Raw genomic sequence first — 13,284 nt, forward strand, 5'->3', positions numbered from 1 at the left:
TACAGGTGAAATTGTGCCAATAGCTTCCTGTAATTCTGCAATTCACCAAATGTTTTTTATTTTTATTTATCAAATTACACTCACCTAAAGGATTATTAGGAACACCATACTAATACTGTGTTTGACCCCCTTTCGCCTTCAGAACTGCCTTAATTCTACGTGGCATTGATTCAACAAGGTATTGAAAGCATTCTTTAGAAATGTTGGCCCATATTGATAGGATAGCATCTTGCAGTTGATGGAGATTTGTGGGATGCACATCCAGGGCACGAAGCTCCCATTCCACCACATCCCAAAGATGCTCTATTGGGTTGATATCTGGTGACTGTGGGGGCCATTTTAGTACAGTGAACTCATTGTCATGTTCAAGAAACCAGTTTGAAATGATTCGAGCTTTGTGACATGGTGCATTATCCTGCTGGAAGTAGCCATCAGAGGATGGGTACATGGTGGTCATAAAGGGATGGACATGGTCAGAAACAATGCTCAGGTAGGCCGTGGCATTTAAACAATGCCCAATTGGCACTAAGGGGCCTAAAGTGTGCCAAGAAAACATCCCCCACACCATTACACCACCACCACCAGCCTGCACAGTGGTAACAAGGCATGATGGATCCATGTTCTCATTCTGTTTACACCAAATTCTGACTCTACCATCTGAATGTCTCAATAGAAATCGAGACTCATCAGACCAGGCAACATTTTTCCAGTCTTCAACTGTCCAATTTTGGTGAGCTCGTGCAAATTGTAGCCTCTTTTTCCTATTTGTAGTGGAGATGAGTGGTACCCGGTGGGGTCTTCTGCGGTTGTAGCCCATCCGCCTCAAGGTTGTGCGTGTTGTGGCTTCACAAATGCTTTGCTGCATACCTCGGTTGTAATGAGTGGTTATTTCAGTCAAAGTTGCTCTTCTATCAGCTTGAATCAGTCGGCCCATTCTCCTCTGACCTCTAGCATCAACAAGGCATTTTCGCCCACAGGACTGCCGCATACTGGATGTTTTTCCCTTTTCACACCATTCTTTGTAAACCCTAGAAATGGTTGTGCGTGAAAATCCCAGTAACTGAGCAGATTGTGAAATACTCAGACCGGCCCGTCTGGCACCAACAACCATGCCACGCTCAAAATTGCTTAAATCACCTTTCTTTCCCATTCTGACATTCAGTTTGGAGTTCAGGAGATTGTCTTGACCAGGACCACACCCCTAAATGCATTGAAGCAACTGCCATGTGATTGGTTGATTAGATAATTGCATTAATGAGAAATTGAACAGGTGTTCCTAATAATCCTTTAGGTGAGTGTATATTATAATAAATTATACGTTTTAACCACTTGGTGGAATTGCCAGACGTTCCCTTAGGGATCATGCGCTGTGCGCGTCAAAGCATTATCGAGTATAAATACGCAGCTATAATTCATGTAGGTGATTTTAGAGTGTATTTTATGTCGATATACAGTGGTTACATACTGTTAAAATGGTATTGATTTTATGTGGTATTGATATATGACTGAACAGTGGCAAGGAAAACTAACTTTTACCGCGCTCCGAGAGCCCTCTAGTGGTCGGGTGCATTTCCGCTGTGTTGCGGCTTTATTTCGTTGCGTTTTACATTTTCCGTTGTGTTGTGGCTCATTTCCGTTGTGTTGTGAACTTATGTTTGCTTTTTAAATTTCATTGTGTTGTGCACTACTGGGCCACCGTATGTGAATGAGTGGAGACAGTAGGCTACTATATTCCGCATCCGCATACACTGAACGAAGCAAGGGTGTAGAGTTACATTCAAGCTATTTTTAAGGCAAGAATCATTTTTTTGTCACAGGAAAAAACAAGTAATTTTGGTGATCAAAGAATTATTGACTACAGGGGGGCTATAAGTTATCTTGAGGCCCCTTGGAAGTTTGCTAATGCCCCCTAGTGGGTTCTGGCCCCCTGGTTGAGAACCACCTCGTTCTTGTCCAATTGCAGTGAGCCCAATATTGACCATAACAGAATAACCAAAACCAACATGGGCCACACATGTTGGGTTTTCCATATGAGCAAAAGCTGCATTGCATTTAATAGTCTGTGAGCTGATGTTTCAGAATGAGAATTTGAAAGTGCAAACTGTGGATAATAACACTGACCACGAGTCCACTGGATCAAAAAAAGAAAAAGAAAAAAAGAGTGTGTTATTTACTTGCATTGCATGTGAATTTATGGGTGGAGGTTCTGTCAGGAGAGGAAGATGACATCATAATGTCATAGAGACCATCATTCTGCAGAGATGGCCCTGGCACTCCACCACGATAACAGCTTCTTCCTGTTGTTCCGCCGCAACAACGCCTCGTACTCCCCTTCCTGAAGCCTCTCCAGGACCAACCCTCCAAACTCTCCATATCATATTCTCAGCATGAGCATGTAAACATGTTAAGACAACACATCAGTACATTATATACTGGAAATTAGGTGATGCTTTCAGTGTCAGCTCATATGTCTGATATGCTGATTTGGAGCTTAAGAAACATTTCTTAATTTTATCATGGTTGACATGTTCAAATCACATGTCCAGTCAAATACTATTAAATATCTCAGAATACCCCTATTATCATACACTTCTGCTCATGGAATTGCTGCTGACTGCTGCATTTCTACAGTGGAACTGGTAACTAAAAATAAGTCTTGCAATATTATTGTTTTTTCTGTACTTTTAATAAAACAAATTCAGCCTTGGTGAGCATTTCCTCCAATCTTTTGACTTTAGTAGTGCTTTTATAGTTCTGTTTTGTTTCATGTCTGTGTCATTGCATAAAAAGCAAGACCATTTTTGTCTTTCTTGAGGTCTTGTTAGGTATCTTGAGGGCTAATTTTGTGCTCTACACAGAAGGGAATTGATTTGAAACATGCCTTCTGGGTCTGGGGTTCAGTTTTACTGCATTATTTTGCAGTGCAGGCAGATTGAACCTCGGCTGGATGTCACGCCTCAAAGCACTGGAGCCAGGTTCTGTGTCGCCTCCTCTTCCCCTGGCTTGGCTGACCAAAACGTGGGCACAGGGGCACCTTCACTCCCTGGTGTGTCCTATGGCCTGGACACATTATGTTAGCAAATCATCATTTGAATGGCGGACAGGAATGTGATTTTCATTGAGAGGACAGTTCTGCATGCCTAGTGAAAAAAGAGGAAGACAGAATTGGTTTGAAAAACAGAAAACTGTTACACCACATGCAGGTGTGTACTGTACTGCATAATATTAAAATAGCAAATAGGCCTAATATATTATACAGCTGTTATTTTTTAGTGTGGTGGGAGATAGTTTTTAGTGACTTTTTTGCATGTGTACATCGTTCTGCCAGTAGGTGGCGACAAGTGACTGTTTTGAATTACATTCAATTTTTTGGAAACACTGACTCATTCAGGAATTAAACTGACTGGATACATCCGATATCGCATGTTCTCTGAGCAGATGCTTCTTTTGAACAAGCTCTTACTTTGCCACCATTAAAAAAAGTATGTTTTATATGAATTTGTGTAATCTGGACGTACTACATTCGTCAAGTTGTCATTGTCATGTGATCTACCAGCCTCATTGCCATTCCCAAATCCTCTCCCGCGGCTTCATGGGAGAGTAAAGGGTCAATTTGATGTGCACTTTTGAGTCTTGCCGAAAGTAGTAGGTCATCTGGATGTACTTTTTGTGAATTCAGACATACTACTCTTTTCACAAACTATTTTTAGCAAAGAATATATTAGGTAAGTAGCCTACACATATTTGAATGCAGCTATAGTAACTGTCTGTATTAGTGAGTCATTGAATCATTCAAGCAACTGATTTGTTCAATACAGTGATTCAGGAATGAAAAACTACTTATACGTACGGAATGTCGCCCAGCGTAACGAAGTAAAAGTACAGTTTTTTTTTACAAGTGAAAGTAAAAGTAACCACATTTTAATCTGCTCTTAAAAGTACAAATTCTCCAAAAAATACTAAAGTAAATGTAACAAAGTTTCTATGCTTACCATCTTCTTGGAGACATTCTGCTATATGGCTTCATTTGGAACTATTTTCAATAGCGGAGTTTGTAATATACAAACTAACGGGCAATACTGTGTCAACATTGTAAGTTAGTCAATATTACCTTCTTGTTTACTGAACTGCTGTAAAAGCAATATCACACTGTTGCTGTTGTTCTAAATTGCATGGCTGTGATTACCTGATTTATTCTGAAATGTAACTTATTCGATATTAACTTCTTTTTTTCATAGCATTACATTATTTCTGTCTGTACAGGGAGAGATCCCGTCACAGCACGTGCTAGTAAGAAACATGGTTAATAACTATTCTTGCACCAGTCAAAAAATAACATTCATTCTCATTGCTCTGCTGGTGTTCCTAAACCCAAAGCTGATTTGGGGTCTGTACAGGGTTGATTGTTGCTAGTGCTTATGCACAGTGCAGATGGGTTGAGCTTCCTTTACAAGCATCAAGAGAGCCACTGCCAGCCATGGGCATCTGTTAACTCTGCAGTCTGAGAGGAATGAGAGATAGAATGAGAGATTGCCTATACATCTCCATTAGTGTTTATTCTTCAGTCTGCCCCTGTGTCACATACTGTGCCATTGTCTATCTGTCAAACTCTTTATCTCCTGTCAATGTATCATTTTGTTCCTGCATCTCTCTGATTTTCCTATCTTCATCTCATCCTGCATCTCAACCTTCATCATCCTCTCTTTATAATTCCTTCCTTTTCATTCATTCATGTTCTACTTTTCATCTGAAGAGACATTTATGCTATATGTTAACAGCTATCTCAAATTAAATTGGTTGACTTTGGTATGAATTGTTTTAGTTTTAAAGGGGTAGTTCACCCAAAAAATGAAAATGACTCACCCTCATGTCGTTCCAAACCCGTAAGACATTTGTTAATATTCTAAACAAATGAAGATATTTTTGATCAAATCTGAGAGCTTCCCATTCCCCCGCTCATTTTCAGCCTAAGCAACTACCACTTTCAAGTTCCGCTCTGTTTTTTTTGTTTTTGTTTTTTTAAACAAAGGCTGTGTCCGAAATCGGTTACTCTCTTGTACTTATTTTAAATAGGTAATTACTTAGCGACCGCTAAAAAGGTTTGTTCTATATGAGTGTGTGTAGTATGAATCTAATCCAGAGTCCATACGTACTCCATTCGCCATGTTGTCGGTATATTGTACTTCAGTACTACCCACCTAGTCACCTACCTACCCATATACACTCACCTAAAGGATTATTAGGAACACCTTACTAATACTGTGTTTGACCCCCTTTCGCCTTCAGAACTGCCTTAATTCTACGTGGCATTGATTCAACAAGGTGCTGAAAGCATTCTTTAGAAATGTTGGCCCATATTGATAGGATAGCATCTTGCAGTTGATGGAGATTTGTGGGATGCACATCCAGGGCACGAAGCTCCCGTTCCACCACATCCCAAAGATGCTCTATTGGGTTGAGATCTGGTGACTGTGGGGGCCATTGTAGTATAGTGAACTCATTGTCATGTTCAAGAAACCAATTTGAAATGATTCGAGCTTTGTGACATGGTGCATTATCCTGCTGGAAGTAGCCATCAGAGGATGGGTACATGGTGGTCATAAAGGGATGGACATGGTCAGAAACAATGCTCAGGTAGGCCGTGGCATTTAAACGATGCCCAATTGGCACTAAGGGGCCTAAAGTGTGCCAAGAAAACATCCCCCACACCATTACACCACCACCACCAGCCTGCACAGTGGTAACAAGGCATGATGGATCCATGTTCTCATTCTGTTTACGCCAAATTCTGACTCTACCATCTGAATGTCTCAACAGAAATCGAGACCCATCAGACCAGGCAACATTTTTCCAGTCTTCAACTGTCCAATTTTGGTGAGTTCGTGCAAATTGTAGCCTCTTTTTCCTATTTGTAGTGGAGATGAGTGGTACCCGGTGGGGTCTTCTGCTGTTGTAGCCCATCCGCCTCAAGGTTGTGCATGTTGTGGCTTCACAAATGCTTTGCTGCATACCTCGGTTGTAACGAGTGGTTATTTCAGTCAAAGTTGCTCTTCTATCAGCTTGAATCAGTCGGCCCATTCTCCTCTGACCTCTAGCATCAACAAGGCATTTTCGCCCACAGGACTGCCGCATACTGGATGTTTTTCCCTTTTCACACCATTCTTTGTAAACCCTAGAAATGGTTGTGCGTGAAAATCCCAGTAACTGAGCAGATTGTGAAATACTCAGACCGGCCCGTCTGGCACCATCAACCATGCCACGCTCAAAATTGCTTAAATCACCTTTCTTTCCCATTCTGACATTCAGTTTGGAGTTCAGGAGATTGTCTTGACCAGGACCACACCCCTAAATGCATTGAAGCAAGTGCCATGTGATTGGTTGATTTATATATATCAGGGGCGGCTGGCCAATAGAGAGCGCTAGGGCAGCATACAGCAGTGTTTGTGAACGAATCTGCGGCTTTGAACGAATCGTGAGAGTCAATGATTCATTCATAAATACAGCCATTTGCTGTTACTGTATGAACGAATGACTCGATGACTCACTCATAAAGACATTGACTTACTGCCACCTACTGGCGGTTTTAATTTAATATTTAAAAGCATCACTTCGTTTTTACCATCATTGCATATTTCTCTATTGAACTTTTTATATATATATTTTTATTTATTTAAAGCATTATTTATTTTTTAAAGGTATTTATAAAGGTAAGTAAAAAATGCACTGGAAAAATCGATTTAATGGGGCAAATATTGTCCCTTACTGAAAAAGGTGTGATTGCAGAGAAGGGATGTTAAAAGCAATACACATACCAAGGCCAGAAAGTAATGAGGTCACTGGCAAAGTTAGGTTAAAGATACAAACAAAGAGGGATTCAAGCAAATGGCATCAATAACAAGGTATAATTTACAGACTGTGAGAAAAAAAAAGAGGTTTTGAAGGAGAGAAGGGTGGATGCTTGACGGATGTCTTGAGGAAGAGACACAACGCTAAAAGACCTGATGGCTCCCATGGTTACCAAACTATTGAAACTGACTGAATATGGCACAGCCCTAAGATATTTTTCACCAGATAACATTTTTGTTGCTTTAAATAAAATAAACTAACTGAAATAAAATTAAAAATACTTAAACTTATTTTATTTCAGCAAGTTGCCAGGGCAACATTTCTCATTTTTATTTAGTTTAACTTGGTGTACTTAAATAACTCAAACTAAAATTGAAATATAACTTAATAATAATAAAAAAAACTATATAACAAAAATGTATTAAAATGTCAAAAAACACAACACAATTACTAAAACTTTACCTAAAATGAAATTGTAAAATATAATAGTAAAATGTTCAAAATATTATTTAAGTTTAATATAACCATTATATAACTATAATATAAGAATGATACTAAAATAACACTGCACATAGTCCAGTCATTCCCTTCATGACACAAATGTTTTTATTATGTTTAAAGCAATTCAATTTAAATAATTGAGTGAAAACATTATACTTCAATTACAAACAGGTAAAGTGTACTTGTTTGTAAGTAGACTAACATTAAGTTTTCAAAGACACATATTGGGCAAAACGTTTTGGGACTGGAGTAAACTTTCAAAGAGGAATACATGAAATTCCTACTTTACTCAAATAAGTATTGTTATGATCACATCTGTTCTGTTTAGTTTTATATGTTTAGCTATTTTAGCTTGGTCTGTGTGTGTGTTTTGATTAGGCTCATTAATCTTGCATTAACTGTGTTTCTCTGCCATGTAATCACTATCTTGTGAATGCTCAGGCTTCCACGGAAGTGCGAACATCCTGTCCAAAACCCCAACCCCGAAAATACACTGCTTTATAGATCTTGCAATAAAAAAAGATTATTATATGAAACACCACCATTTTAGGCTTGAATAAGTTTGGGGCATTTGCAGGAATGTCGTATTGTTCAATTACCGTGAATATAATCAAAGGCACAATCCAACTGAACCACATGAGTTAGTTTTGTATTCATAAAAATGATGCTGCAGTCACTATAAAGGTCAGTCTATGGGAGTGATATTGTGTATTAATTGGTGTTGATAGGATTATCAATACCAGTTTCAGCAATTACATGCTAGTATTTTTTGTGAAGCTGCAAATTGTACTTCCAAGCTGATGATTTATTATAAAGTCGATGCAAATTATGTTTATGCAATCAAATTAATTTTACTACATTTAATAGCCAAAATTAATGCATATAAAAAATAAAATATGACTATTATTTAATAGACATGATACAAACATTTCACCTAATTAATAGGTAATAGTTTAGCTGTGATGCATAAGTATGTTTGTTTATTTATTTATTGACAAGCATTACATCTGTGTTTCATGAGTACAGATGATGAAGAAACACAGTCAGTTCCTCCTTTGGTTTAGGACAGGCTTTAACCACTAGGAGGCACTTCACACATACTTATCAGACGATTTTCAAAGCTTTTTGTGGGGGCAAAAGACCCAGAAAAGGTGATTCTGCGCAGATGATCCTTACCAAGAAATATTAATATTATAACATTCCACACTACACTTTCATCCATGTTCGTCCACTATGCTCTCAAATAGGCTACTAATAATTTGTTAAACATTTATAAAGTTACCATCAAAAGAAAATATAGGTAAGCTAATTGAAGTGTGTTGTAGTATAGCATCAAAAATAAAATGAGCATACTTTGGACAATACAAAATTCTCTACTGACATATATGGACGTGAATTTTGGTTTTATAAGTCTTTAATCTCATTATTTGGCACATTTACAGACAGGTGCACTGGGTGTGTGATTCTTTGCCCAGTCTGTAAGACTCATTTACATTAAGCGTATCCTCTTCAATATCTTTCAATGTCTGTTAGCTTTGTTTTATGCAGATATATAGTAAGATATGTATCTTTGAATTTGTATACAAGTAAAAACTGTTTTGTCATGCTATTACAGAAATGCAGACTGTGCATATAAAGTATTTTCTGCACTGTGAATCAGAAACTAGACTAACAATATTTTTTACTATTTATGAATCATCATTTGAACAATCAGTGCATGATGGCACACCTTTCCAGTATAGCTTGAGGTAATACTCTGGGCTTTTTACAACAACGATCAAAGTGCAAAACAACAAGGCACTGCCATGCGGTTTTGTTTGTGTGAAGCCGGCCATCAGAAACTCACTTTAGTTAATGTGTCACACTATACTGTAGCACAGATGAAATAGGACAGATGGCACGAGAAAGTTAAAGGTGTGCGCCGTTGGGTGAGACGGTTTGAGGGGCGTCTCACTGTAATCTGAGAAAGTGAATGAGTAAACTTTGGATCTTTCAGGCGTTGCCCTAAGTCTGCTTTAGTATTGTCACCTGAGTTGCCACACAGGTCTGGTTAGTAACCGTGGTGATGGTGAATAATTGAGAGGGTACGACCAGACACACTCATATCGTTTCAGGAAGAGAGAGAGAGCTAGATAGAGATAATATACCTTTCCAGAGACATTGAACTAAATTGCTTAACATATTCAATTGTTGTTGGTAATTTCAGACACATTTGCGCACACATTAAGTCATGGAGGATGACGTAGATGAAGCGAATTGGACTTTTACTAACATTTCACTAGATGATGAATCAGGTAAGACTTTATGTCCTGTCTAAAAGCGGATCTGAAACCTTTTTTCCCTTTTCTTTTTTCTTTTCTTTGAGGAACCAAATCAGTGATGGAAGTGGGAAATGTGCATGAAAAAGCACACATGTGCACATTTAACTTGTTGTTCATTCTGCATCATGCATTGTCTGTGGAATGTTTCTAATGTTTCTGTGGACCAATGTTTCTGTCAACCCATGGCAAAAACATATGTAATTCCATCTATAATTACACTATTTATTCTACCCCTTAAACAAATGCATACCACCAAACCTGTCAGTAACCTTACCTGTATTCTATATCAATAGCAGCAAAAGTGTTTTGCAATGCAACATGAACACAATAAGTATATTGTACCTTACAATTTATATTTCTGATGTAAGTATACAGGCCTACATAGTGGTTAAAGACACTTATTATAAAGTGTGACCAGAATGATTTAACTTGTGGTTTTTAAGTAATACTTTATAAAGTATATTCTTGCAGCAGTATAAGTTAACTCGGCGTCTAAATGCTTTAGTGCTGTGCAGCATGTAGTTTTCTTGTCCAAATACAGGAATGAATGGCTAGGCATTGAGTCAACACATGTCAGAAACCTCACTTGCTATAATGGGCAGTAAGTGTGTACTGTGTAGTATGCATGTGAATAGGGACTGTGTAGAGATGGGCTAACACATACTCAGTGAGCATGTGTGAATGAAGCTACTGTCAGAGCAGTAAGTAGAACAAAGGCTGCATATTTCAGATGACTCATAATCTACCCTGAGTGCTAATTTATGATGGTTCACCCCAAAAGAGAAAATTCTGTCATTTAGGCCTTCTCACTCTCATGTTGTTCCAAATGTTGTTTTTTCTGTAACACAAGGAGACATTTCCACTTGTCATTTTGTGACAACATGCCCCAATAGCACATGATGTCAGACTGTACGGGGTAAGTTGTCACAGTGGAATCTGACATTAAACAGATTATTATAGAGAGCAGTGGTTTTATTGTGATCACTATTACTATTCTATTATTTAAAAAAAAATAGAGGGCAGTATGCAGTATGCATTCTATGCATACTAGCGTTGCACACTTAACAGAGAGCTTTTGTCTCCCTCTGTCGGTATTTCTCTGTAGTGAGTGAATGTAAAAGAGAGAAGTGATGAGGTAACGGACGGTCTGTACCATTACATTGACATCTGCTTTGGAGGCCTGCTTATTTTTGATCATCTTTAATAACGCTGAGAGGTTTAGTGTTATATCAGGTAGGACTGTGTGGTTGTATATTTACTTCGGGGCTTCACCATTTCATGCGATCATGCTAATTTCGATTCAGCGTATATTGTTTCCTAAAGGCCCTTTTACCAATTTTATTTGTGGCTAATCATTTAAAATGACTTGTTATCAGGGCCTTTTAAAGCCGTTTTTTCCTCTCGAGTCCAGGGTGCAGCGAGCTGTAATGCATGAGGACGAGGGGAGACTTAGTTTTGGACGTTGCATGAGTTAAAACTTTATAAAACCAGAGTAATAATGTTATGTCTCGAGTAACGTTACTGATAGCTATATAATTATACTTTAAGCGTGCTATGTTAATTACAGTGATCTTAGCTTTCTGTGAACTGTATTTATTTATGTCAGGCGATGGATTGTTTTGTTAGCCAATAGCTAACGTTAACTTAGCCAACTGTTTTGATGCGCTGGGACTTTGAAACGGCTAAGTTTGCATTATTCGCGAGGTAATTCAACGAATACCATGAAATTACTATAGGACATGTCCAAAAATATCAGCACATGGTTTTATTTGTATTGGTGTATTTGATTTCACATTGACAATAGCTGCTATCTCTTACAGCTGACGGAGAACCGACAGTGCAGCGCTTCATACTGGAGGAACAGTACAGCATCATGAATTGCGAGATTGATGGTAAATATCACTCGCAATTTATTATAATTATTTTATATTGTGTTGTTAAAATACATGTTTAACGTTACAGTTTAAATAGTTTCATATGTTGGTGTATCTTTTCAGGAGATATGGAGAATCAGGTTGAGCAGGAGGAGAAGTCGAGACTCATAAACCAAGTGTTGGAGCTTCAACACACACTTGAAGGTATAAAAGCACTTTTTTATATATATATATATATTTTTTAAATGCATCTAGCCCCAGTAGTTTCTTGTCACTGTTTTGTTTTGTTACTCAACATACACCCTTCATGTTGCTGTTTTTCCAATAACCACTCAACTGAGCACTCTTAATGGCTGCCAGTTAAGGCTAAGTGATGCACTCTAATGCTTTCTGTCCGTCTTCATTAGATCTCTCTGCGCGTGTGGATGCAGTAAAAGAGGAGAACCTTAAGCTCAAATCGGAGAACCAGGTTCTCGGGCAGTACATAGAGAACCTCATGTCAGCCTCCAGCGTGTTTCAGACCACCGACACCAAAAGCAAACGAAAATAAGTGACCATGTGGATCACGTCAGCTTAATCCATCTCCTCTCTTCCCAACATTCAAACAACTAGCCCGTACATAAGCCGCTGTTTGTTTTGTATTTATTTTGTTGTAAAATTATACTGATGCATCTTTCAGCATGGATTTGGTAATACTTGAATGGACTGAGCTGCTGCCTCTCCCTGTCAGCTAACTGTGTTACAAGACCTAAAAGGATGCATGATGCATTTTGTGATCAGATAAGTACAGACTGAGCTGGTGTAATAGCACCTCTTCTGTATAATTCACTTAGCACATAACCAATCTCAGACCCTCTCATTGACTTCACCTTTTCAAGTACTAGAAAGCCAAAGTCTGAGTTCTTTTGAGCCGTTTTAGCCTTTCACTACTAACATTTACATTTAATATGCATTATGTAAATGTGAGTTCAAAGCAAGCACAGACTGTACACAGATATGTTCCCTCGAAAGTGCATGACATCCCATAACTCGAAACTAAAATGCATGATTTAAAAGGCTAAGAATGGATATCCAAAACTAGTCCTCCCTCAATTAGTATGTCTTTTTGTTGAACCAAGGTCTACATTCCCCATACAATTTCCATGACAGTTGCTCAGTTGGCACAGAAAATATGCTATTTGAATTCTGCCATATATAAAATGTGGTCCTTGATCCATATTTAAGTACTTATACAAATATAAGGACTTCCCTTATTGGCCTCTTAATTTTAAGAGACCCTTGAGTCACTGAATTGCATGGATTTATCTTAAAAGATCTGACTAGTGCACAAACCCGACATCTTTTTGAGTAGGATCAATATACCACAGTGTAAACGGCAGCATTGTGTTGTGGAGTTCTCTCTTCATGGTCACACGTCCTTTGGATCAACTTGAAATGGATGAAATAGATGGATTTTAGCTTTCACTGCTTTCAAAGGCTGAAGTGAGGTTGCTGAGTGATATTGATCTGATTGCTCCAAAGCGTCTGCTTGAGCGGCATTTATGAATCTGGATGCTCAGAGTTTGCTGATGTGAAATTTGACTTTGTTTGAACACTGAACGATCTGCCACAACACTACATACTCTGTTCAGTATTTCTTTTGTGAAAATGTTCATTTATGTAATTTATACCTGCCTTTTCTGAAAGTGTACATTTTATTTTGTAACTATTATGCCTTTAATAAAATAATTTGCCTTTGCACA

At 38.2% G+C, this 13,284-nt stretch overlaps 1 protein-coding gene across 7 annotated transcripts; it reads left to right on the plus strand.

Annotated features, from left to right (window-relative positions):
- The first annotated feature begins 9,389 nt into the window (after positions 1-9,389).
- On the plus strand, positions 9,390-13,282 carry scoca (short coiled-coil protein a). 7 transcript variants are annotated; one of them, XM_084389798.1, is made up of 5 exons: positions 9,390-9,431; positions 9,554-9,641; positions 11,489-11,560; positions 11,666-11,746; positions 11,950-13,282. In XM_084389798.1, exons 2-5 carry the CDS (start codon positions 9,578-9,580, stop codon positions 12,090-12,092), a joined length of 360 nt encoding a protein of 119 aa, XP_084245924.1. In that variant the 5' UTR covers positions 9,390-9,431; positions 9,554-9,577; the 3' UTR covers positions 12,093-13,282. The 7 variants fall into 7 exon arrangements, with proteins under 7 accessions (XP_084245924.1, XP_084245923.1, XP_084245925.1 ...); XM_084389797.1 differs by having other exon boundaries at positions 9,400-9,641; XM_084389799.1 differs by lacking the exon at positions 9,390-9,431 and having other exon boundaries at positions 9,475-9,641; positions 11,669-11,746.
- The last annotated feature ends 2 nt before the right edge of the window (positions 13,283-13,284 follow it).

Source organism: Rutilus rutilus (genome assembly GCF_951802725.1).
Source record: "Rutilus rutilus genome assembly, chromosome: 2".
Classification (NCBI taxonomy): domain Eukaryota; kingdom Metazoa; phylum Chordata; class Actinopteri; order Cypriniformes; family Leuciscidae; genus Rutilus; species Rutilus rutilus.

Coding starts and splice junctions, on each gene's coding strand:
- scoca (XM_084389798.1), top strand. CDS start 9,578: ATGGAGGATGACGTAGATGAAGCGAATTGGACTTTTACTAACATTTCA. Junction 11,561..11,665: donor CATGAATTGCGAGATTGATG/GTAAATATCACT, acceptor GTATCTTTTCAG/GAGATATGGAGAATCAGGTT. Junction 11,747..11,949: donor GCTTCAACACACACTTGAAG/GTATAAAAGCAC, acceptor CGTCTTCATTAG/ATCTCTCTGCGCGTGTGGAT.